Source organism: Panthera uncia, chromosome B1, assembly GCF_023721935.1.
Source record: "Panthera uncia isolate 11264 chromosome B1, Puncia_PCG_1.0, whole genome shotgun sequence".
In the NCBI taxonomy this organism is placed as follows: Eukaryota; Metazoa; Chordata; class Mammalia; order Carnivora; family Felidae; genus Panthera; species Panthera uncia.
Window position 1 is genome coordinate 15982 of NC_064811.1, and position 26565 is coordinate 42546.

Genomic DNA, 26565 nt, shown 5'->3' on the forward strand with positions numbered 1-26565 from the left:
TACTTCAACATTTCTTTGTCTGCAATAAGAAACAATTGTTTGTGCAACAAGAACCAACTACTTTAAAGGGTTCTTGTGATGATCAAATGAAATAACTTCAACGCCTTGACCTAGTGCATGGCACGTGATCAACCAGATAAACCCCAGCTGTTGTGTAGCAGTTATTATTAACACTCATGGTGAATGAGCACTGGTGAGAAGGTGGTAGAAACCTACAGTCATCCGAGCTTGAGGTGACAGACTTGTTTTAGAGACATCGCATGTAATGCCTGGAGACGCAACCTGAAGTCCGCCTGGGGCATGGGAATGGGGTTTGGGTACATGCAACTTACCCAGGAAAGTTCTCGGAAGTGTTAGGGTGTGAGGAGAGCGGAAGAAGGCAACAGGGATGCAATCCCAGGAGCCGCAAGCACAGACTGCACCAGAGTTAACCTCCTCTGAGGCCAAGTGGCTGGACCTTGGCACTGCAACCTGTCAGTCATGGGCTCCAGGTGTGTGCGGAGCGGCACCCTACGGGGAGCTCAGCAGCTCCCAGTAGCCTAGGGCGATTCCCCAGAGGAGGGGGCGGCTATGAGCTACCGGTCCCCAGCACACACAGAAGCCGAGGACAGAGGCACCGTCCAGTAAGGGGTCTGGAACGGCGCCTCAACAATGTCTTGGAGTGTAATTCGCACAGGGACACCCTAGTCCAGGAAGTCAGCTTGACCTTCTCTAGGTCACTTAGCGATGCAGCGGCGGCCCAACTTGAAGCCCAGCTCAGAGAAGGCGCCCGCTGCTCAGACCTGCCCAAGAAAGGTGAGGGTTCTGACAGCGAAGGCACTAGACTCAGGAGGCTGAGGTGACACATGCGAAAGCTCCCGGCAGGAGGAATGGCACACGTTCGGTTTTCCTACCCACGGGAAACACCCCCAACACCTCCAGCTGGAAAGCGGGGGCGGGGCCTCGCGGGCGGGAGGGAAGGCGCAAGCGCGCGCGCCGGAAGTGCTCGCAAGAGGACTCTGGGATTACCAGCACCCGGAAGCGTCCGTCTGTTTTGCATATTTCTGGCGCGCCGGCGGACGTGATGACGCCACGAGTCACCGCCTGTTACGCGTGCCAGTTCAAGCTTGTTCAGGGGCTGCTCCCGGAAGCAGCCGGTGCAGAGGGAGAGTTGGGAGGGAGCTCGCAATTGTGAGGGGTGGGGGAGCACGGATCCTGGCCCTGCGGGTGGGCACGATGCGGCTGGGCTCCGGGACCTTTGCCGCCTGCTGCGTAGTGATCGAGGTGCTCGGGGTCGCGCTCTTCCTTCGGGGATTCTTCCCGGCTCCGGTTCGTTCCTCTTCTAGGACGGAGCACCAAGCAGAGCCCCCAGCGCCCGAACCCTCCACTGGTACGGACCCCTCCCCGGCCGTCTCCGCTCCCCTGGCCCCACTTTCTCCAGAGAACCCTCCTTCTGAGCCTCGCCTCTTGGACTTCTCGGGCTACCGGTGCTCGTCTCTTTCATTCTGGTCTCCACACCCAGGAGCCCCCTTTTTACCACCCCAGCCTCTTTCTGTATCGTTTTGTGGCAACCACCGCTACTAGCCCGCCTCGAATCTCCTCCCTGGTCGCCGCAAAGAAAGCTATCCACACCCTGGTTCTTGCCTCCCCCCGGGTCTGCTCATCCAGCTAACACCCCCCGCCCCATTCCCTGGACAGGCCTTTGGGTCACTCCCTTTTCTAGGCACGTTTCTTGGTTAATAAGACATAACAGGTAAGATACTTGCTGACCCCTCGCGTTTTCTTCTATGACATTCTTCTAAGAGGTTGGTGTTTGTTTGTTTTATTCTCCCCAGTAGCCCTCACCTACCCAGCAGTACAAAAGGCTCTCCCGCTTGGACCAGGGCCACACAATACCAGCCACTGACCATGTAAACACAATTTGTAAATGCTTCCCTATCTCCTACCTGCAGCACTGTTTTGAATCAGTCTCCCTAAAGGTCCAATTTTCAGGACCTTCACGAAGGGACTCCCCTTTTCCAGTATTCACCATGCAGAGGGCAATTTACTGCTTCATACTGGGGCTCTCTCAGTGTATTTGTCACCCCCCGCATTGTCTACCAGTAACAGGTCCTTTTCTTTGGATTGAGGTAGGTAGATATGACAATATATACGGTGCAAAAGTAGATTACAAGCTGCTTGGATGCTAAGTACAGTTTAAAGTTCAATTTCCTTTTTTCTTTCAAACCTTTTTAGGAGCCAGTTCCAACTGGACCAAGCTCCCACCACCCCTCTTCAGTAAAGTTGTTATTATGCTGATAGATGCCTTGAGAGATGATTTTGTGTTTGGGTCAAAGGGTGTGAAATTTATGCCCTACACGACTTATCTCGTGGAAAAAGGAGCATCTCACAGTTTTGTGGCTGAAGCAAAGCCACCTACAGTTACTATGCCTCGAATCAAGGTAAATGGTTTGACTTTGTTATATACGGGTTGATCTTTGGGAGGTTTGAAGGGGCTGTACTCTTTTACTTGGAGTCCCAATTTTTACTAAGTAGAAGTTAGTTTGGTGTTGTCAACCTGGCTGGGACAATAAAATGCTGAAGAAGCCTCACAAGGTAGGCTAGAACTGAGACCTGTGATTTATGCCCCCTGTCAAGTAGCCAAAGTTCACACTTGTTGGAAAGCGTAAAGTATTTAGATCCAGATCATTCAGGTCAGCCTAATCCAAGAGCTAGTGTCCTCCTTGCTAACCTGGTCTCTAATTGTCAGTGGGTCACCTACATTCCAGAAAGGAGCCTTTAGGGTTAATCCAGTTCATTATGATTTTATAGATGAGAAAGCAAACTCAGATAAGTTCGATAACTCGTCAACGATTGTGGTATGCACAGTGATCAAACCTGCATGATCTGGCCGTTTCTAGTGTTTCTAGTGAATACCTGTTTCAGGTATTCAGCCTAGTGAGTGTGGCTTTAAAGCATATGGTGCTTTACCCAAGAACTATGAGTTGAAAAAAAAAAAAAAAAAGTACAGCTTTATTGATTGGCTCAAGAACTGTTTATTAAGCAACTACTATGTGTCAGTATTGTAATGGGTATGCATTTGGGAGAAAATAGTTATCTACCTTCATGGAGCTTTTAGTCACTTAGGAGAGACCTAGCCATTACACAAATGAGTAGACAAATTAATGTTCACTTTTAAAGTGTGATTAATGCATGATGAGAAAGAACAGGATGTGATGCTCATTGCTGGGTGGGTTAGGAGGAGCCCCAATTTAGATTGAGGGTCAGAAAAGCCTATCTGAAGAAATTACATTCAAGTTAAGCTGAGGATGAGTAAAGAGGAGGCAGCAGAAAGGGACAGAGGAGCTTAAAAGTTTGTGACTACGTTGCTAGCATGGTATAAAAGTCCTGGCTAAGCCTTACATCTATGGCTGATCATGTGACACGTCAATATTTGATGAGACAGAGCCACTTCTTGATTCAAAGCTTGGGGCAGCATTTAGTAGGTACTCAGTAACTGTTTACTGGATGGATAAAACAGCCTGGGATTGTAAGGATTAAAACCACATCTTTCATTGGCTCTTTTTCTTGAGTTTCCCACTCTCTGCCACTTTTGGATGTAGTGTGTCCGTCATTAGGCAATATTTATTGAGCATCGTCTGTGTACCACACAGTTTTAGATAAGAGGGTTTCAGTGAGGAACAAGACAGCAAGTGCCCTATCCTCATGGAGCTTAATTTCTGATTGAGGGGACAGAAAATGTGTAAGTATACAAATAAATAATCAAAGTTTCAGAAAGTGATAAGTGCTATGGAAGAAATCAGGGAGGACAACATGATGGAGTGATGAGGAGCGGGAGGTGGGGAGCACCTTTAGTCAAGAAGCTCAGGAATGGTCTCTTAAGAGTACTCCTTCTGTTGAGCCCAGTCTTGTGAAAGCTGGAAGAAAAGCATTCAGACTCCTTACCATCAGGAGCACTGTCTTTATCTGTTCTATCAGAAGTATGGAAGGAACCCGTTCCTCCTTCGTTCTGGTAAGAAAAGTATTACTAGGAATCTGAGCAGGTGTGTAACAAAATGTGTAAATGGGTGTGCAGACCCGTATGTGGGCCGCTGTGGTTCTTAGGGCCTCCCGTCTCCAGCCCATTTGTGTCATTTCATGAAACCGGTGTTTTGTTTCATTTCGTCTGTTTTGTCTTCAGTCCTTTACAGGTTCTTGGTCCTCGTTCCTCATCAAGGAGGAGCTAGAACAGGAAGTCCATACTGGAGTTAGGGTTACACAGCTCTAGAATTTGGTAGGATTGGGTAGTGTTGGCTAAGGAGTGTGTCCCCTACCCTGCCTTCAGTTAGGGAAGGGACTTCAGTAATCTCAAAGTGTTGATGCAGTTGTCACAAAATGCTGACCTAAATGACTCCAGACTAATGCCCCTCATAGCGTTTTCTCGTGTTAACTAATATGTGACTGCTTTTCCTTTCTTCAGGGAATTTATAGTCACAATAAGGAACAGGTACTGAACAACTGACTGCAGTGAGCACAGAGCACAGGCATTTTCTCATGTGCTGTCACAACAGCCCCATGTTAGGCTTTGGGAGGCAGGTACTGCCATCTTCTCCATTTTCCAGATGAGGAAACAGGCTTGAAGTGGTAAAACCACACAGGTGACATCAGAAACCAAACCTAAGCCTATGTGTGTGTGGCTCCAGAGCCTCTGTTGGTCACAGTGAGTTTACACAGCAGTGCTGCCCAATAGAGTGACCAGGCCACATCCTCTTCCAGTAGTCTCTGCAGAGCCCTCCTTCAGTCTCAGAAGGCAAGAAACTACTATTCCCAAGGCCACAGCAACCACAGGAAGACCTCCAAGGTGATGTCAGGCTTGGGCTCTCACTTAGACTTCCCAGGGCTCTCAGCTGCCTGCATGCCTCCTGCAGGCATGCAGGAGGGTGAAGGGTACTAAATAGTCCCTGCCCTCCTTGAAAATGTCAGTGGAAACCCAGCCTAATATGAGAAGGAGGCAAGTGCCTTATAAAAGCCCCTGGGAAAAGAATGGACAGATTAGACCACGTGGAAACAGAAAACCTTTATGTGGTGGAAGACACTATAAACTAAGTCAACTGACAAATGATAAACTTGGAAAAATCATTTACAGCTGAGATCACAAACAAGATGTTAAGCCCGTGATGTGTAAAGAGAATCTGACGGAAAACAATCCAGTGGCAAAGGATATAAAGAACCCCACAAAGGAAGACATTGAAATGGCGAGTAAACATAGGAAAAGATGTCTTTACTAGTAATCAGGGCAAAGCAAACTAAATCAATCTGTAAACCCAGTTTTTGTCTATCACATTGTAAAAAGTTAAAGATTGGTGATGACCTCTTCCTCACATGAAATGAGGTGGACAGGTACTCTCAACACTGAGCCAAGCCCTGCACTGCCTGTCCAAACAAAGCAGCTCGTGGTGCGCTGGCTTAAACTCTGGGTGCTAACCCAGGCCTTGAGGCTACATGGTCCTGTCCCTGTTTACCTGTCCACCCTCATCTGAGCTGCCTTCCCTCTTCCTGTGTCATTCATCCACAAGGATCCCCATAGCTCTCCGTACCCCAAGTGTGCTGCCCTCCTTCAACCTTGGGGCCTTCACAGATTGCGGTGCTCCCCCTTGGAAAGCCCCGCCTCACCTCCCTTCCCCTCCCCTAGACAACATGTCAGCCTTCAGATCTCAGCTCAGATGGCACTTCCATTGGAAGCTTTTTAAAATAAATGTCCATTAAAATGGTCTTGGTCCAAATACTGGATTGCTTTGTCGGTGCTAAAAAAGAAGAAGCAGCAGCAGCTGTGTGTTTTCTGGGGAAAGAAGTTCATGATATGTTAGCATTTGAAAAACAAAAGCAAGTTGTGGAATTATTTATATAGTTTGTTACCATTTTGGTAAAGAAAAATATGTACCTTTGTGATTGTACACATACAGGAAAAGGTACGGTATGATACTCGCCAAGAGTAACTGGTTACCTAGAAGCAGTAGGATTTCACGGAGGGGGAGAGGCTCACATTTTAAAAAATAATTTCATTGAGATAGAATTTTCATACGATGCAGCGCATACATTTTTATGTGCACAGTTTGGTGAGATTTAACAAATGTGGCATAGCCGTGCAACCACCACCACACTCTGGACTTTGATCCGCTACCCCAGGAGTGGTGGTTGTTGCTGTCATTTTGTTGGTTTGTTAGTGTAATCACTTGCCTAAACTCTTTCTGTAGAGTCTGTCTCCTCTGGAGTGCACAGTAACGGGTATGCTCATTTTTGTTTTAAATTCTTGTTTTTTATTTTTAAGCTGGTCTTCTGAAAGGTTACCCCTTGGTGAGCATAGTTAGTGGTTAGCCAATGATTGGTCAGAGGTTGTGCTTAAATACATTATGCAGTGGGCCTTCCACCCTTTCCAGGGCTCTGTGTATGGTTTGTTCTCACTGTTCAGGCACGTAGTAAGCCTGCCTTCTCACTTTCTGTGTGAGCAGTGCCTTTTGCTCAGCTGGAAGGAACCGGTAACTAGGCACTGTCTGATCTCTCCTGAGTGCACACTCAGCCCCGTGTGTGCATCCAGATTTCAGGAATATGTGGGAGCTTACAGAAATATGCTATAGCTGTCCTTTATATAATATATATTATAATTATATGTATTATATATAATTTATTGTCAAATTGGTTTCCATACAACACCCAGTGCTCATCCCAACAGGTGCCCTCCTCAATGCCCATCACCCACTTTCCCCTCTCCCCCACCCCCCATCAACCCTCAGTTTGTCCTCAATATTTAAGAGTCTCTTATGGTTTGCCTCCTTCCCTCTCTGTAACTCCCCCCACCCCCCTGCGTTCCACTGCCCCTTGGTCTTCTGTTAAGTTTCTCAGGATCCACATATGAGTGAAAACATATGGTATCTGTCTTTCTCTGCCTGATTTATTTCACTTAGCACAGTACCCTCCAGTTCCATCCACGTTGCTGCAAATGGCAGGATTTCATGCTTTCTCATTGCCAAGTAGTATTCCATTGTATATATAAACCACATCTTCTTTATCCATTCATCGCTTGATGGACATTTAGGCTCTTTCCATAATTTGGCTATTGTTGAAAGCACTGCTATAAACATTGGGGTGCATGTGCCCCTATGCCTCAGCACTCCTGCATCCCTTCCTAGTGGTGCTATTGCTGGGTGATAGGGTAGATCTATTTTTAATTTTTTGAAGAACCTCCACGCTGTTTTCCAGAGCACCTGTACTGGCTTGCATTCCCACTAAGAGTACAAGAGGGGTCCCATTTCTCCACATCTTTGCCAGCATCTATAGTCTCCTGATTTGTTCATTTTAGCCACTCTGACCAGTGTGAGGTGGTATCTCAGTGTGGCTTTGATTTGTATTTCCCTGATGAGTGATGTTGAGCATTGTTTCATGTGTCTGTTGGCCACCTGGATGTCTTCTTTGGAAAAGTGTCTGTTCATGTTTTCTGCCCATTTCTTCACTGGATTATTTTTCGGGAGTTGGGTGAGTCCTTTATACATTTTGGATACTAGCCTGATATGTCATTTGCAAATATCTTTTCCCATTCCCTCAGTTGCCTTTTGTTGATTGTTTCCTTTGCAGTGCCGAAGATTTTTATCTCGAGGTCCCAATAGTTCATTTTTGCTTTTAATCCCCTTGCTTTTGGAGACGTGTCGAGTAAGAAATCACTGCAGCTGAGGTCAAAGAGGTTGTTGCCTGTTTTCTCCTCTAGGGTTTTGATGGGTTCCTGTCTCACATTCAGGTCTTTCATCCATTTGGGGTTTATTTTTGTGTATGGTGTAAGACAGTGGTCTGGTTTCATTCTTCTGCATGTTGCTGTGCAGTTCTTCCAGCACCATTTGCTAAACAGACTGTCTTTTTTCCATTGGATACTCTTTCCTGCTTTGTCAAAGGTTAGTTGGCCATACATTTGTGGGTCCAATTCTGGGTTCTCTATTCTATTCCATTGGTCTATGTGTCTGTTTTTGTGCCAGGACCATACTGTCTTGATGATTACAGCTTTTTAGTAGACGCTAAAATCTGGGATTGGGATGCCTCCCACTTTAGTTTTCTTCTTCAATATTACTTTGGCTATTCGGGGTCTTTTGTGGTTCCATACAAATTTTAGGGTTGTTTGTTCTAGCTTTGAGCAGAATGCCAGTGCAATTTTGATTGGGATTGCATTGAATGTGTAGATTGCTTTGGGTAGTATTGACATTTTAACAGTATTTATTCTTCCAATCCGTGAGCATGGAATGCTTTTCCATTTCTTTGTGTCTTCTTCAGTTTCCTTCATAAGCTTTCTATAGTTTTCAGCATACAGATTTTACATCTTTGGTTAGGTTTATTCCTAGGTATTTTATGATTCTTGGTGCAATTGTGAAAGGGATCAGTTTCTTTATTTGTCTTTCTGTTGCTTTATTATTGGTGTACAAAAATGCAACTGATTTCTGTACTTAATTTTGTATCCTGCGACTTTGCTGAATTCATGTATCAGTTCTAGCAGACTTTTGGTGGAGTCTGTCGGGTTTTCCATGTAGAGTATCCATGTCATCTGCGAAAAGTGAAAGTTGGACTTCTTTGTCAATTTTGATGCCTTTTATTTCATTTTGTTGTCTGGTTGCTGATGCTAGAACTTCCAACACTATGTTAAACAACAGTGATGAGAGTGGACATCCCTGTCATGTTCCTGATCTCAGGGAGAAAGCTCTCAGTTTTTCCCCATTGAGGATGGTGTTAGCTGTGGGCTTCTCATAAATGGCTTTTATGATGTTTAAGTATGTTCCTTCTATCCCAACTTTCTCGAGGGTTTTTACTAAGAAGAGATGCTGTATTTTGTCAAATGCTTTCTCTCCATCTATTGACAGGATCATATGGTTCTTATCTTTTCTTTTATCAATGTGATGTATTACATTGATTGATTTGTGAATGTTGAACCAGCCCTGCAGCCCAGGAATGAATCCCACTTGATCATGGTGAATAATTCTTTTTATATGCTGTTGAATTCAATTTGCTAGTATCTTGTTGGGAATTTTTGCATCCATATTCATCAGGGATATTGGCCTGTAGTTCTCTTTTTTTGCTGGGTCTCTGTCTGGTTTGTGAATCAAAGTAATGCTGGCTTCATAGAATGAGTCCGGAAGTTTTCCTTCCCTTTCTATTTTTTAGAACAGCTTGAGAAGGATAGGTATTATCTCTGCTTTAAATGTCTGGTTGAATTCCCCAGGGAAGCCATCTGGTCCTGGACTCTTATTTGTTGGGAGATTTTTGATAACTGATTGAATTTCTTCACTACTTGTGGATCTGTTCAAATCTTCTATTTCTTCCCGTTTGAGTTTTGGAAGAGTGTGGGTGTCTAGGAATTTGTCCATTTCTCCCAGGTTGTCCAGTTTGTTGGCATATAATTTTTCATAGTAGGCCCTGATAATTGCTTATATTACAGAGGGATTGGTTGTAATAAATCCATTTTCATTTGTGATTTTATCTATTTGGGTCCTTTTTTCTTTTTGAGAAGCTTGGCTAGAGGTTTATCAATTTTGTTTACTTTTTCAAAAAAAAACAACTCTTAGTTTCATTGATCTGCTCTACTGTTTTTTTGTTTTTGTTTTTGTTTTTAGATTCTATATTGTTTATTTCTGCTCTGGTCTTCATTATTTCTCTTCTGCTGGGTTTGGGATTTCTTTGCTGTTCTGCTTCTAGTTCCTTTAGGTGTGCTGTTAGATTTTGTTTGGGGGATTTTTTCTTGTTCCTTGAGATAGGCCTGGATTACCATGTATTTTCCTCGTAGGACTGCCTTTGCTGCATCCCAAAGGGTTTGGATTGTCATGTGTTCGTTTTCATTTGTTTCCGTATATTTTTTAATTTCTTCTCTAATTGCCTGGCTGACCCATTGGTTCTTTAGTAGGATGTTCTTTAACCTCTATGCATTTGGAGGTTTTCCAAACTTTTTCCTGTGGTTGATTTCAAGTTTCATAGCATTGTGACCCAGATGTGACTTTTTTTTTTTTAATTTTTTTTTTAACGTTTATTTTTGAGACAGAGAGAGACAGAGCATGAACGGGGGAGGGGCAGAGAGAGAGGGAGACACAGAACTGGAAGCAGGCTCCAGGCTCTGAGCCATCAGCCCAGAGCCCAACGCGGGGCTCGAACTCACGGTCCGTGAGATCGTGACCTGAGCTGAAGTCGGACGCTCAACCGACTGAGCCACCCAGGCGCCCCCAGATGTGACTTTTAAATGTTAGGCCTTTCTCTTACCAGAAACAGCACTGACCCCTCAGGCAGCTGTAAGGTTGGCCTTCCTTGCTTCCAACATATCCCTGGCATGGGACTTCTCTGGGCAGCTCCAGGTCAGACGGATCCCCATGGCTGCTATATTGCAGGGGTAGGAGAAGGGGAGCAGGTTATGTTAAACAGCACAGGGACTCACAGCTCTTCCTGAGATTCAGTAGTTTGTCTTAGATAAGAACTTCTCAATTTGTTTTATATCCTTGATGAGCTTTCAAAGTCTGGAAATGGTTGCTTTTGGCAGTTTGGTCCCATTTATCATTGCTCTTATGGGAGGAGATATGCCAAGCTCCTCTGGCATTCCAGAAGTCAGGTTAATCCATATTTGCATTTTTAGCTGTTAAAGAAGTCCTGGAAAACTTAGTATGCCTGTTGGCACTGTCCAGATTTCTGTTTATTTCAGTACATAGGTCCCTGGGTGCCAGTATCATGGGTTGTTGGATAACTCCAGATCATAGGAGACACATGACCTGTTACAATGGCCTCTTAGACTCTATGCTAAAATGAGGGAGGTTGTTGACATAACTCTACATCAGAAAGGTATTGGCAATATGTCACGCCTACCCTTTCTTCCCAGAAATTTCAGTAGGGTGTGTGTGTGTGTGTGTGTGTGTGTGTGTGTGGAGCAGGGGTGTCCCACCAGCAACCTGGGCCCGTTAACGATGGGAATTCCTGAGAGTTTTTGCTTAGAGACTGCTTTCCTCCCAGGTGTGTGTGAGAAACTGTTCATCCACTCAAGGTGGACATTAGAATTGCTGTGTTGTAAGATCAGTACATGGAGTTTGCTCATCACACAGAGCAGATTTGAAGCTTAGGTGAGGACCTGACAGGTGGTTGAGTAAACAGATTTGTGTTTTCGATGCATAACACACTTTGCCATCTGCTTCAGTTGCTGTAACTCACGGCTTTCCTGTCCACCACTGTCATCCAGCTGCCCGCAGCCTCCTCCATCCTCCCATTGGCTGAAATACAACAAAGTCTTTGTGATCAGGTTTGCTAGCTTTGCCAGAACGTATGTGCAGCTTTCCCCTTTGTCTTAACACTGACCCACCCTCCAGTATTGAGGATGCCCTAGTTTTATGCTTTCCTCTTTCATCCATAAAATGATTTTTGGCACCCCTTCCCTCGCTGTGCTTTGGATTCCATGGTCTAAGTTCTCAAATGTTTCCTTCTGCAGGCACTGATGACAGGGAGCCTCCCTGGCTTCATCGATGTTGTCAGGAACCTCAATTCCCCTGCACTGCTGGAAGACAATGTGATCACACAGGCAAAAGCAGCTGGGAAAAGAATGATCTTTTATGGAGATGAAACATGGGTGAAATTATTCCCACAGCATTTTGTGGAATATGATGGAACAACCTCATTTTTTGTGTCAGATTATACAGAGGTCAGGTTTTCAAATAAGAAAATTTTGTCATGATAGATGGAGTCTGATATACTCTTAGAGGCAACATCGTTTTGTATGTGGCTTTTATTAGTATATTGGGAGTAGTATGGAGAGGTTGTAAAAATTGTCCATTCATTCACATAATCAGTTACGGCCCAGGGACATGAACCCTGATGCAGTTGTGATCAAAATTCTCTTGGAACAGCCAAGCACCTGTTGATGGGGGTACAGAGGATCAGGGCCAGCCAGCAAGGAGCCATTTAAGCTGAGTTTTGAGAAGTGAGTAGGGACTTCCCAAGTGGACAGAATGGCGGGCGCAGCATCTGTACAGGGCAGAGCCTGAGGACTCCGTCACCTCTCTGGGATCTTTGAGGATGTTCTCCTGTTAGTGTGGTGGCATCCCCAGTGGAGAGGTGGGAGGACAGATGGTGAGCTGGGCGGAGCCTGGTCCTGAGGGGCATTTCCCTGTGCTGGGAGTGCAGTCTCCAACAAGAAAGAGGGCATGATTAGTCCCGTAGTTAGAACGCTGACCCTGGCTGAGACCCTGGATGTCTCAATCAGTTGAGCATCTGACTCTTTATTTCAGCTCAGGTCATGGTCCCAGGATGGTGGGATTGAGCCCGTGTCAGGCTCTGTGCTGAGTGTGGAACCTCCTTGAGATTCTCCCACCCTCCCTTTCTCCCTCTGCCCCTCTCTGCCCACTCGTGTGCTCTCTCTCTCTACAATCAATCAATCAATCAATCAATTTAAAGACAGTTGACCCTGGTCAACTCCAGAGGGAGTCCCCATAGACTGGAGGCACACGCACAGCAGCTCAATTTGCTGGGCCTCGTGGAGCATCTGCAGTCTTGCTTAGGGTGATATCCTTTCCTGAAGTTGACGTCTGTAGATGAAGCAGTTACTGAGTTTTCTCGTCCTCTGTCTCATCAATTAGAGACCCTTCCCTTTGTAGTGACTTTCCAGTGGGAGGGAGGTGGGCCAGCTGAGTGGTCAGGGCTGACCAGGCTCCCGGCTCTCAGTGGCTGCTCTACTAGTTGCCGAAAGCTGTGTCTTTCCTCCCAGAGAAGCCTTCTCATAGGACACTCAGCTTCAGCCCAGAGGTCACCTGAACTCTGGCACCTGTGTGACCTGGCTATCTGCTTAGTGTTAGTTAACTCCCAGCATGGATCCTGCAGAGTTTTTTTTAGAATAATACTTCTCATTGAAATTATCTGTATAACATGTTCTATCTGTAACTTAGAAATGTGAAACAGTATTAGTAAAAGCTTAATCTAATGCTAATATTTATTTATTTTTATTTTTTTAATGTTTATTTATTTTTGAGAGAGACAGAGACAGAATGTGAGTGGGTTAGGGGCAGAGAGAGAGGGAGACACAGAATCCGAAGCAGGATCCAGGCCCCGAGCTGTCAGCACAGAGCCTGACACGGGGCTCGAACTCACGAACTGTGAGATCATGACCTGAGCCGAAGTCGGACGCTCAACCGACTGAGCCACCCAGGCACCCCTTGTTTAATTTTTTTATGACAGCTTTTTCTGTTTGTTTATTAGGGTTTTTTGCTCTTTTCAGACTCTTAGTCCTGTTACCTAAAATAAATGCTTAGGTTTTAAAAGGACTGTATCACTTTCTCTTGGAGAGTGAAGATCAAGGGAAACGAGGAGTTATTCATACTTACTTTTCCCCCTTTACAGGTGGATGATAATGTTACAAGGCATTTGGATAAAGTATTAAAAAGAGGGGATTGGGATGTGTTAATCCTCCACTACCTTGGGCTGGACCACATCGGCCACATTTCCGGGCCCAGCAGCCCCCTGATCGGGCACAAACTCAGCGAGATGGACAACATCCTGATGAAGATCCACACCTCGCTGCTGTCCGAGGTGAGGCTCACTGTGGAGCGCCGTGGAGTGCTAGAGTCACTGTGCCAGCGTCTCCTAGGAGAAACCAAGTTCCTGAAGTGGACTTGGGACCTACGTGAATGCCACGCCCACCATCATTCAGTTCACCTGTAAGCACAGAGCACAGGCTCAGCCTCCAGCAGCTCTGGTTTTGTCTACCACTCACCCACTTAAGCAGCTACTAGTTCCAGAATGCCTTTTATATCATTGTTCCTGTCTGGGCATCTGTGGAGCTTATACTCTTGCCAGGAAGGACAAACAAGGGGCATAATAAATGAATACATAAGTATACTGGAAAGTGATTAGTGCCAGAGGAGAGCATAGGGCAAGAGGTGGGAACAGCATTGAGAGAGAAGCTGTGATTTTAAACCGTGAGATGAAAGCAGCTGTCCTTCAGGACGTGTGAGATGTGAGTGGAGCCTTGAAAGGAGAGAGGGGCGGATCCGCCATCTGTGAAGGTGCGTTCCAGGTGAAGAGGCAGTAGCGGTAAGGCAGAGCCTGCTGGGCAAATCCGAGAACAGCAAAGGCCCTTTGCTGGAACGCTGGGGCTAAGGGGCAGCCCCGTTTGACACACAGGAGACAGGCCTGACAAGGAGGGCACCTTGGCTCTCGCAGCTCGGCAATGGCAGACAGAAACCAAGCTCAAATCCTCTGCCTTCGGAGGCCCTAAATGTACCCCCTCCTGGGCTCTGTGACCTCCAAGTGATTCTGTTTGTTTTATTTATGGTACTCTTTGACTTTAACCCTTTGATCTTGTAAGCTCATAGGTTAAAAAAAAGTCTAACACGTTTAGAAAGAGCTACTATTTATAGAGTACAGCTAAAATCTAAAGTTTTTCCTTAACAAGAGCATGCGTTCTCCTCAGTCTGAATGCAACTGAAATATTTTTCCTTTGCATTGTAGGAAAGAGAGAATCTTTCACCCAATTTGCTGGTTCTTTGTGGTGATCATGGAATGTCGGAAACAGGAAGTCACGGGGCCTCTTCCATGGAGGAAGTTAACACCCCCCTGATCTTAATCAGTTCTGCATTTGAAAGGAAGCCTGGTGAGGATTTAGGAATGTTTACTATTCTCCTTTTTTTTTTAATGTCTATTTTTAAGAGAGTGAACACGTGTGCACGGCAGGAGGGGGGAGGGGTGGAGGGTGGGTAGAGAGAGGGGAGGGCAGAGGATCCAAGCAGGCTCCATGCTGACAGCAGAGAGCCCGATGCGGGGCTTGAACTCATGAACCATGAGCTCATGACCTGAGCTGAAGTTGGACACTTAACTGACTGAGCCACCCAGGCACCCCGGGATGTTTACTGTTTTAAAACGGTATTTTACGTAACTTCTTTCTATAGTCTGATTTTAAATTTAAAAATCAATTTTGGGAAGCTGGGTGTGTCTGAAATACCCTGAGCAATGTGAAGATGAGAAGTAGTGGGACAGGGTGCAGCCAGGGTTTGGAGTTTACATTTCTCACCCCAATTCTTATAATGCAGACATTTCTTGTGGAAATTTTGTTGTATGAATGTCACTGCCTGAATATCTGGAGGTGCTAATAAAAATTACCAGCAGCTTGGAGACATCTGAACACATAGATGAACTAAAAGAAAGAGACGTTAGTAATTAAAATTTTTATAAACTATCCATCTTTGGAAACTATTAAGGGTCAGAGCAGGACTACCTGAGGGCCCATCTTTCAGCATTAAGACACCCAACTCTCCACCCCAAACATACACGGGCAGCTCTGACCCATGCAGGCCGGCCTGCTTCACAGCTATCTGCCCTCCCTCACCCTGCACTTGAGGCTGGCCTCTGCCTCCTCGCTTTACCACACGCTCACCTTCGCCCACCAGTTATCTCTGAGTTGAACACTCTGGCTTCCTTTCACGCAATCCTTCCATACCATTTGGCACTTCTGACTCCTAGTTCTGGGACCTCCCATGTGTCTGGTTTTCCTCCTAACTCTCACTTTGGTGTCTAGTCAGCTGTCTTTCTTCTCTGGTCTCCAGTCTCCAGACTGTCTACTCAGCTGCCTGTCTGACACCTCCACTTGGGTCTCCCACAGGTAGAGAAATATGACAGCTTCACATCCTAATCTGCCCTCTCATGTTGCTCTGCCAGCAAATGGCACCTTCGTGTGATTCTTCCAATCGGAAACCTAGGTGTCTCTCTTCACCCTCCTTCTCCCTTGCTCCCCACATTCCAGACCATCCCCGATCTCCCGTACATAAAACCTTTCAGTAGCTAAACTTTGGGTCAGGTAAGTCCTACATGAGGTTTCTTTCCTACCAAACAGCTTCATCCTGAGCCATATTCATCACTATTCACTATGTCCTGTCCTCTGCCCTTCCCATGGGTCCTCCAAGTGGCAAGCTCTTCCCCACATGCCCCCGACTCTGTCGCCACATCAGATCCAGTCATCCTTGGTTTCATCTGACGTCAGTTGCTCATCCACGAGACCAAATTGCCTTCCCTCTGTTCATTTTTCACAGCATTCTGTGCATCCTTCCATCATTCTTTGCTTAGATTGTAGTTAAAGACTTAGATGTGACGCGTGTAATATCTGCCTCCTCTCTGCACTTCAGCTATAGTCGGGCATGACCTAGTCTATTTTGTTCATTGGTACATGCCTGCCTTGGGCCTAAACATTGCCTGGTATATGATCAGTGCCAAAAAGAATTGTTGAATGAATGAATCTTCCACTTGCTTGAGGATTGGTTGGGGCAGAACTCCACTGACTTCCTTCTGTCTTTTAATAGTGCTTTCTCCCCTCGGACATCTGACCCCCTAAAATATAAGTCCTTGGCTCTTGTGACCTGGGCCTTTGCATTCTAGGTGTCTTGCCTGCCTTCCAGTGAAGGCTCTACTCACCAGAGCACCAACTTCCTACACCTGACTTTCCCACACTGTGTACCCAAAGCAGGGTCCTGTGTGGCTCCCCTACCTGAGCGAGAGCCCATGCCAGAAACAGTCTTTCCACTCATCCATCCAGTGGAGGTACGCTGAGTACCTGTGGTGGGCCAGGCACTGCACCGGACACTGTGGGCAGCCTTCACCCTCAGGGGCCTCGTAGTGTGGGGAGGAAGAGAGACAACCAAGTGGGTGGTTTTTATTGTGCGTTGTTAGGTTATTGTTGAACTATAGCGTTGAAGTTTCGTCTTCAAGGTGGGCATTTAAGAATCTCCTTGGGAGGCCTGGCTGCGTCTTCAGAGCCAGGAGCAGCCAGGGCAGCTGCATGCGCGGATGCCTGACAACTGACCGCAGTGCCAACGGTGGGTGGGTTCCAAGCTTTTTGTTATCTGTACATTTGTTTCCGGAATGGTTGTGTTCGGTAGTCTCATTATGCTGATTTTATGAGCCAGGACTGCGCTGTATCTAGTTCGCTCAGAGTCAGTATTAATTTTAGGACAGTGCATGTCCAGTCCCCCTGCCCCCAGCGCTGCCCTTACACAACCGCTGATCTTTTTTCCACCTCTATAGATTTGTCTCTTCTGGACATTCATGTACATGGACCCCGTAGTACCGGGCCCTGTGTGAGTGGCTGTTGATTAGTGAGCATGATGTTTTCAAGGTTCTTCCACAGTTGTATCGGGTGTCAGGACTTCACTCCTCTGTTTGGCTACATTGTTGTGCAGATAGACCACATTGTGTATCCACGCATTAGCTGATAGATACATGGGTTGTTTCCACTTCTCAGCTGTTAGAAATAATGTTACTGTAAACATTTGGAAAGAAGTTGCGCGCACAGATGTTTTCATATGGTGTTGTTTTCTTTTGCCAATACAGCTTTGCCCCTATGTCCCTCCTCTGTGCTGTTATTGTCAAGTACGTTATATTTTTACATGTTACAAACTGAAGACCTAACTGTATATGTGTTTTATATAATAGTTTTTTAATTCAGTAAGAAGGTAAATATGTTTTTATGTGTTCTATAATTGTATAATTACTTTTACTGATGTTCTTTGCTTCTTTTATGGATCAGAATTAACCATGGAGTCACTTGCTTTCAGCCTAAAGAACTTCCTTTAGTATTTCTTATAATCCAGGTTTGCTAGCAATTAATAGTTTCTTTTTTATTTTGTTTTTTGTTGTTGTTGTTGTTGTTGTTGTTGTTGTTGTTTTTACCCTGGGTGTCTTTATGTTGCCTTCATTTTTGAAAGATAGTTTTGCTGGATGTAAGACTCTTAGCTGACCATTCTTTTCTCTTCCAGTGCTTTGGATATGCTATCCCACTGCCTTCTGGCCTCCACAGTTTTGGATGACACATCATCCCAGTCTACCTGGGCTTCCCTTCTCGTCTTTCAGAATTTTTTTTTAAATTTTTTTAATGCTTAGCTATTTTTGAGGGAGGGAGGGAGGGAGAGAGAGAGAGAGCGAGCAGGGGAGGGGCAGAGAGAGAGGGAGACAGAGGATCCAAAGCAGGCTCCATGCTGACAGCAGAGAGCCCAATGTGGGGTTCGAACTCACAAACCATGAGATTATGACCTGAGCTTAAGTCGAACGCTTAACCGACTGAGCCACCCAGCGCCTCCAGCTCTTGTATTATGCTATGCATGTTTTGTGTTTATCCAACTTGGAGTCCGTTGAGGCTTTTGGATGTGTAGATGAATAGTTCTCATCAAATTTGGGAATTTTTCTGTTTTTCAGATTGTATATTTTTTTATCAATTTGACTTTAAATTTGGTGATTCTTCTGCCAGTTCAAAATCTGCTATTCAGCTATGGTGAATTTTTCGTTTCAGTTACTGTGTTTTTCATTTTCACACTTTCCATTTGGTTCTTTTCTTTATAATTTCTGTTTCTTTGTTGATAATCACTATGTGATGACAACATTGTCATCAGACCTTCCTTTACTTGTTTATGCATAGTTTCCTGGAGCTCTTTGTGCATATTTACTGTGGCTGCTGAAAAGACAGTCTGTTACCTCTAGCATCTGGGCCCTTCCCTGGGAGGTTCTGTTGCTTTCCCTTCTGAGTTTTACTTTCCTGTTTCTTTGTATAATTACTCACAGTTTTCAATGAAAACTGAACATCTCAAATAATCTATTGTAGCAACTCTGGATGCTGCAGGTCTGCCCACCCCCCAGCCCAGGCCTGTCTTCATTGTCGTTTCCTTGTTTATTTACTGAGTGCCGTGGCTTGACCATTTCAGTGAGGTCATCTCCCACAGCGTGAAGTCTGCTGTTGCTCCTGTGCGGGGACAGCAGCGCTGGGGTGACCGCAGACTCAGTGGCTCTCTGTTGCTGTCACACCCAGCTGTCAGGCTCCACTCACTGCCAGCTGACTGCCTTATTTTCAACAGTTTGTGATAAATGTGCTTCACAATCTGATCTCATATTTGAGCCCCTTTGAAGGGTTCTTTCTGAGGCCGTTCTCTGAGGCGGTTCTGAGCCTTCTTGCTGTCTTCTCCCCAGGCCCTCCTCTCTGAGCACTTAGCTGGCCTGTGGTTTAGCTTGTGGCTGTCACGAAGCTACCAGTCTCCTCTCAGCTGCCCACCTCCAAAATCTCCATTGTTTTAAAGAGCATTCCTAGGTGTGAATTCACCACCTTCTATTCCAAACAAAGTCAGTTCTTTTGTGGGGAGTTTTGCTCTGTTTTGTGGCCTGCCCTGGGCGGTTTCTCTGAGCCACAGTTTCTAGTTATGGGTGGTAACAACAGTCCCCTTCTCTTGGGGGCTCTGTGTAGTCGCCTCTGGTCTTTCTGCTAGCCTATTCTGGGGGCAGCCTCCACCCGGCAAGACTGGTGTAAGGGTGAGTGGGCCCCAGTACTGTAGGCCTTTTATGCCTTGCATAGAAATTCTGGGTGAGGCTGGGCAGGACAAGGTAGCTCCCAGCCACTCCACTGCTGTTGAGGGTGTGCACTACACAGCTGAGGAGGATGAGCAATGCTGGCAGCCTGTTCCTCGCAGGGAGAGCACAGAGCCCTCCACAGGGCCCCGGGGGGAGAGGGAGCCCTGTGTTCTTCAGTGCACCCTCTCAGAGTAGTCTGTGTCCCACGGAGCTGCAGATGGCGGGGGAAGAGAGTGGGTCATGGTTCCTCAAGGGCCTCACACTCTCCCGTTCCTACCAAGCTTTAGATTTTCTTGAACAAAGGTTTCTGTATTTGCCGTATGCCCTAGATGGTTTCCGGAGGCTATAAATCATTGTGCTGGTGGTGGTTTTTATGCTCTTTACCAGTTATGCTTGTTCTCCTGGCAAGCTGACCCACAGAACTCCCCATGCCACCATTCCTAATAGGTCTTTGCAGGCTTATTTTTAGCCTACAAATTCATGTACATTTTTGTTGCTTGTTTTAATAATAAAAAAAAAAAATCTTTCTCATGGTTCGTGGGTTCGAGCCCCGCGTCAGGCTCTGTGCTGACAGCTCGGAGCCTGGAGCCTGCTTCGGATTCTGTCACTCCCTCTTTCTCTGCCCCTCCCCTGCTCACACTGTCTCTCTCTGTCTCTTAAAAATAAATAAACGTTTAAAAAATGTAAAAAAAAAAATCTTAAGGCGTTTATTGATCTGAAAGATAAGCACTTTGGGATTGTGTGCCATGTGATTTCATACACCCCCAGCCTGCTACTGTCCACCCCCAGAGTTCCAACCTCCCAATAAAGAGAAGCACAGATCTGGGTCCATCCAGGGTCAGGGGGTCCCAGAAGGAGATCATGCTTGTGCTTCACTTCCACATAGGGCAGAGCAGGTATATTTTGTCTCCCTCCTGCTACCAGGATGTAAACTCCATGAAGAGAGGGAGGGACTTTGCCTGTTCTTTCATATTCTGCCCCTCCAGCCTGGAATACTGGCACATCGTGGCTGTCAGTATTTGCTGATTGAATGTGTGAAAGGTGGCTTAGCTGTACAGAGCATGTTGCTAGGGCCAGTGGAGATGAGGCAGGTGGGAGAAGGCCTGGCTGCTGGAGGGGGAGAATGATTTTCTGAAATGTGTTTCCTTCTTCCATGATATAAAACCCACTCTGTAATGTGATCTGCCTTGTATTAGTATTACAGAATTGCAGTTATCAAAATATTGCTGGCAAGGGCTAGTCACACTAATCAATGGAGCAAAATCAAGAGGTGAAAAGTAGACCCCAGTAGCATTTGGTGACAAAAGGTGGCATTTCACAGCAGTGGAGAAAAGACAAGGCATTCCAGAAGTGATGTCATGACCTTCTAGAAAAAAAAAATTATGCTAGGAATCTACCTCATTCTTTAAACCTGTGTAAATTCCGGATCAAAACATTTAAATCTTTTTTTGAAACACTCTTTGTTATGTGAGTTTTCAGACCTGCAAAAGTAGGCAAAGCCCGCCACCCAGTTTCAGTGTTCATGGGCCGTTACAGCCAATCTTACATCTTCTGTCCTTCTCGCTCACTTTCCTCTCCTTTCTTGCTTGGAAGTAGGTCTCTAGAAGATGTGTGCTCTTACTTTCTTAATGTAGCACGTTTAAAATATAGTATTAAGTCCTTAATTCATCAAATGGTCAGTGTTCAAATCTCCAATGTCGGTCTCCCTCTTTGGTTGTTTGAGCTGAGATACCAGGAAGATCCACGCACTGAGATTGGTTGATGTAACCCTTTACGCTCTCTTCCGTCTATAGGTCCCCGCTCCATCCTCTTTTATTTTCCCACAGTTTATTTGTTGAAGAAGTGTGGCTATTTGTCCTGGGAAGTCTCTCTCTACACTGTCTGCTAACATATCCTCTGTGAACCCTGTCTGACCAGGAGGCAGATTCAGATCCCGTCGGCTGGTTTTCATAAGGCTGTTTCCAGCAGGAAGCGCACAGTGTCTGACTGTTCGCTGTATTGTGAAGCCAGTAGCCACTGATGACCAACTAGGGCCAGTAATTCACTGGAGGTTGCAAACAGTGATATTTTAATTGTATAATTCTTCATTAACTAGCCTGAATCATTCTGTAAGGAGAATCTTCCCCAATCTACTTTTGCTTACCTACCGGTACCATTTATATAACAGAGGATTAATGATGAGTTATTCTTCCCACTTATTTACCAATTTCAGACCAAAGATTTAGTTCACTGTGAGTCACTAGCACACTTCATCTGTGACCAGTTAGGGTTTTGTGTTGCTGTTGTTGTTGTTGTTGTTGTTGTTGTTTAGTAGCATTGTGAACCCATGGATCTAAGCATATTTTGTTTCAATTCCCTATAAGTAATATTCTTTTTAATACTCAAAGTGTGCCATCTTTGGCCAGTAGGAGCCTCTGATTCAGATTAGCTCCTGAGTCCTTCCAGCCTTGAGGTCTCAAACACCTTAGTCTCTCTGAGAGTTCTGTTGCTCTCTAGGCTGAGAAGGGTTCCAGCCTCCCATTGCACAGTTCCTTCCCTGGACCTGGAATCGGCTGCTTTTCCAGGATTCCCTAGTTCTGTTCAGTGGACAGGGATCTTTGAGGACCACTGTCTGGATACTGGCTTATTTGTCATTTCTGGACAAAGCAAGGAAATCTTTTTAAGATAAAAATGATCTTGAGTTTGTATTGATACTTGCAATTCACACTCATTGCTGTAAAATGAAAGTATTAGGCCCTACGTCTTTTCTGTCTTCCTCCTAAGCTTAGAATCCTGGTTGTCAACGACCCTGGAGATGAGTATCCCATAAACACCCAGAGTAATCTCGGAATAGCACTGGCACCACCACCAATATCAGCACCAAAATCAATTTAAGGTGGGATTTTTCTTTTAGGTTTTGTTTTGCTTCAGATCAAAGCACTTAATATAAGAAAATACTAGAAGAAAAACAAATGAAAAAATTGGCGTAGTTAGTTCTTTCTAAGTATAACCCAGAACCCATCAGTGGAGGGTTGGTCAAGAAGGGATTAATATATTTGACCAAGTCAAAAAGAAAAATTCTATACAACCAAAAGTACCACAATGAAAGTAAAACCTCTGCAAACCCACACTACAGTGTCTGAGGTACTCCCACCAAGCACCACCTACCTCTCCTGGGTAGACTTCCCTGGTCGCCCCCTCAGTCCGCCTCGGACCTTCATTGTGGTTTCTGGGGGGTGGGGGCTGGGTATTCTCTTTACAGATGAGAACAGTCTGACTGTGTTGCGTTCTCACCGAAGGCATCGGCTGGATAGTGGCAAAGCAGGAGCCTGAGCCCAGTGTCCCGATGTCACACCCATTTCCTCTGCAAAGTTAGTAGCAAAGCAGGCCATTACCAGGGCTTGAAGCTCTTCAATTGCTCAGGCCACCAGTAGGCAGACGTCTTGCTTGTTGGAGCTGGTTAGAGAACTAGGCCTAGCTGAATCCACCCTCACTCCGCTCTCCCCAGCACGGGTGCCTTCTACTGCTCAGGAGCTGCTGAAAAGTCTGTCCATATCTCAGTGCTGTGTGGGCCTCTCTGAATCCACAGGGTAGGGCTGCCATACATCCTGCTGTCACCCTTGTTCAGGAGGTTGACTGTTGACCTCACCAAAGTGACCATCCCTCAGCATGTACAGAGCTACCTGCTGTCTCTGTGCGTATCCCGGGCTCTAAAACTCAGGCGGTACTGTTTCTTGTGTTGGTATCCCTCCTACATATCGTACGCTACTTTGGGGAAGGCACCATGCCCACACGGGCTGAGTATTTAGTAATTTATTGACATAAAAACCAAGAAAGTGCTTTCTGTATGAATCTACATAGAATGGCTCAAAGAGATGGATAATCGGTTGTAGAAGGTCAAGGGAACGGGGGTGCCTGGGTGGCTCAGTCAGGTAAGTGTCCCAACTCTTGATTTCAGCTCAGGTCATGATCTCTCAGTTCTGAGATTGAGCCCCGTGTCAGGCTCCGCACTGGGTGTGGAGCCTGCTTAAGATTCTCTCTCTCTCTCTCTCTCTCTCTCTCTCTCTCTCTCCCTCCCTCCCTCCCTCCCTCTCCCTCTCCCTCTCTCTCCCTCTGCCCCTCTCCAATGCACACAAGCCTGCACGTGCTTGCTTTCTCTAAAATAAATTAAAAAAAAAAAAAAAAGGTCTAGGGAATGACTACTATCTCACACATCTGAGAGCCCATCACTCAAACCGTTTTCTTTTCTCTAGGTGACATCAGACATCCAAAGCATGTTCAACAGACTGACTTGGCTGCAACCCTAGCAATAGGGCTTGGTCTGCCGATTCCAGAGAACAGCGTTGGTAGTCTCCTGTTCCCCTCCATAGAAGGGAGACCAGTGAGAGAACAGTTGAGGTTTTTACATTTAAATGCAGTGCAGCTCAGCAAATTGTTGCAAGAGAACGTGCCATCATACAAAAAAGGTAACTCAGTTAATAGACAATGTTTCCACTACACCTGTGTGTAGGTCATCAGTCTTTGTGCTTCTGTTTTATTAGAACCCTGATGAACACCATTAGCAACACCCACAGGTACAGTTATCTATATCAAGTTCTTTCATTCAACAAATATGGAATTTTTTCACTAAGTTCCTGTTTGGCTGGGGACTATTACAAGCACTGGAGGCACAAGGGCTCTGCCCTCATGGAGCTTACCTTCCAGAGGAGAAGTAGCAGTAGGATGGTGAGGAGCGCCTTAGGAAAAGGCTGTATGGGGGAAAGGATGGAGAATGCAGGTCGATGAGGGCTGTCGGGGCAGGCCTGGCCTTTGACACCAGGAGAGAACATGTGGCAGATGCAGGGTTCTGCAGTGGGGACCTGCCTGCACCTTCAAGGGAGGACCAGGGGGACGGAGTGGCTGGAGCAGGGTGAACTGGGGCAAGGCAGAAGGAGATGAGGTCAGAGGGATAGGAAGGCCTTCTAGGCCCTGGAGAAGCTCTTGCTTTCATCATGAGCTAGATGGGGAGCCCGTGCAGCTGTTCGTGCAGAGTCTGAAATCTTCAAGCTGCATTTTCAAAGGCTCTCAAAGGCTCTCTCAGGTGCCCAGGTGGAAGGCTCTTCCTTGTGTGGTAGGAGAGTCCGAAGGCTGCTTCAGTGCCTCAGTGAGAGGTGGTGTGAGGGCCCAGGCAGTGGCAGTGCAATCCAGAACAAATGGCTGTATCCTGCATATATTTTGAAGGTAGTGCAAGCAGGATTTGGTGTTGCGCTGGATATAAGGTGCAGATGAACCAGAGGCATAAGGAACAGCTTGGGGTTTTCATTAGGACAGTGGAAGAATGGAGTGACCGTTACTGAAATGGGGAAGGGTGTGGGAGGAGCAAGTTTGCAAAGCAGGGTGCTTGCCAGGTGAGGGGGTTGGTGTTGAGGAAGTCACGCAAATTAAGAAACTCAGGAAGGGAGGAGTGAGCAGCTATGTTGAGCGCTACTTAAGGTAAGCTAGAGTGAGGAACTGAGACTGGACCATTCATCTGGCAGGTGAGGTTGTCGGTGGCTTTGTCAGGAGCAGTGCATATGGAGAACTGGGAGAAAACCAGGCTGGAGTGGGGACAGGGAAGGACCTGGGGCGTGGAAATGGCTGTTGTCTGAGGTGGGTGGAGGCCAACACAGGGTATATTGTTTCTAGTTTTAAGCTGGGAAAAACTAAGGGGTATTGATACTCTGGTGGGAATGATCCAGATCGCCCCACGACCATCTTTTCGTATGATTTATCTGACCATCAAGGTATATTAAGGACAGCGTGTTTGGTGCTGGGACTGGGGCTGGTTTGGGAACTTAGAGGAAGTCAACTCCTAGTTTGAGGTGACATTCAATGTGATGTTGGCAGCTTTTCCTACTTGAGATAGTGAGTGGAGTACTAGGAAGTATGGTGATGCTGATGAGTTTGCGCTGAGACGTAGACTGGCCTTGAGCTGCTGGTGGACGACAAGCCCTGCAGGGACTAGTGGGGAGCCAGGTGTCCTGAATGGCTGGAGAGCTGGGGAGCCAGCCCCTGTCAGTGAAGAGGCCCCCAGTGAGCAACTGTGTGAAAATCTGGGTGAAAAGTGAGGCCGGCTCTGGTGCACATTTCAGTCCCAACTAGAGAGTGGTTACTTTGTTTTCAAAAATAACTTGTTTGGTAGCTTTTGCAAATTTGTTATTGATAACGTGTGTCCTTTTTCCTACACTAACAACCAGCAAAACCCCAAACAAAACCACAGCGCTGGTTGTTTGCTTATTTCAGGAGTAGCAAGTAGGGAGAATTAGGCACTGCAGTGGGTGTGGTGGGAAGCAGGCCCCTGAGATGAACTTAGGCCAGTCCCTGGAATGGGAAAGCATTCTTGGGGCCTTACGCCCCTGGGATGCCCTTTGTCTACGTCAGCAGTGTTTCCTGAGACAAAACCGGGTATGTGTCTGACGCCAGAATTGATTTCAAGGCCTCCCCTAACATCCAGCCCAATCTGATTCAGCTTGCCCGGCGCTCCCCCTTCACTCCAGGGGGCCAGGCTTTTCTCGTCTCAAGACCTGTGCATGTGCTACTCTCATAGAATGGATGCTTTTCCCCACTGCTCACCTGGTGGATTCCTGGGCCACCTTCCACTTCAGCTTCAATATCAGGCCTTACTGTTCCCCACCCTCAACCCCAGATTTCATTCAGTTTCCTCAGTGTTACCAAAAGTCTCCCATATTCTCCCGCTTTCCTCCAGAGCATTTCTCACAATGTGCACTTCCATGCACGTGTGAGAACCCAGCTGGATGGTAGCCCCAAGCAGGCCTAGCCCCATGCCCCATGCCTCTGTGATTCTGGGTATAGACACCGGTGCCCCCACATCTCTGTGACTTCAAGGTGCGGGGGAGGGGGGTATAACAATTAAGGTTTCCATCCTGGATCCAGACTAATTGAGTTTAGATCCCAGCCGTCACACCTGCCAGCCTGTGGGCTGGTGTCCGAGTGCCTCCCCTCTGCAGTGGGCATGGCAGTCATCCCTATCTGAGGGTTAGGGTCATGCCTGCCATCAGCACTTGGTCACCTGGTGCCTGCAGCAGCGGCAGGGCTGTGCTCAGGGTCATATAGCAGCCTTAACCCTAATCCTGAAAGGCATGGTTTAGACCACCTTAGAACGGCTCTGCTGGAAGTCAGAGGAGCATGTTAAATACCACGGAGTCTCAGAAAGGAAGTTCTTGCGTTTGCAGATGAGTTGAGTCACCAGTAGGTCTGGTCCAACTCCAGAAGGGAGCAAGG

General features: G+C 46.4%; 1 protein-coding gene across 5 annotated transcripts in view; it reads left to right on the forward strand.

Annotated features, from left to right (window-relative positions):
- Positions 1–1105: 1105 nt before the first annotated feature.
- Positions 1106–26565, forward strand: part of PIGG (phosphatidylinositol glycan anchor biosynthesis class G) — a 55703-nt gene continuing 30243 nt past the window's right edge. For 3 of the 5 annotated variants that reach the window (XM_049630110.1, XM_049630107.1, XM_049630111.1), the window contains exons 1-6: positions 1106–1369; positions 2215–2420; positions 11447–11656; positions 13348–13536; positions 14458–14599; positions 23559–23771. In XM_049630110.1, the coding sequence (XP_049486067.1) occupies positions 1216–1369; positions 2215–2420; positions 11447–11656; positions 13348–13536; positions 14458–14599; positions 23559–23771 (1114 nt within the window). In that variant the 5' untranslated portion in view covers positions 1106–1215. Of the gene's footprint in view, positions 1733–2214; positions 2421–11446; positions 11657–13347; positions 13537–14457; positions 14600–23558; positions 23772–26565 lie in introns of all 5 variants that reach the window. The other 2 variants (XM_049630108.1, XM_049630109.1) reach the window with 2 other exon arrangements.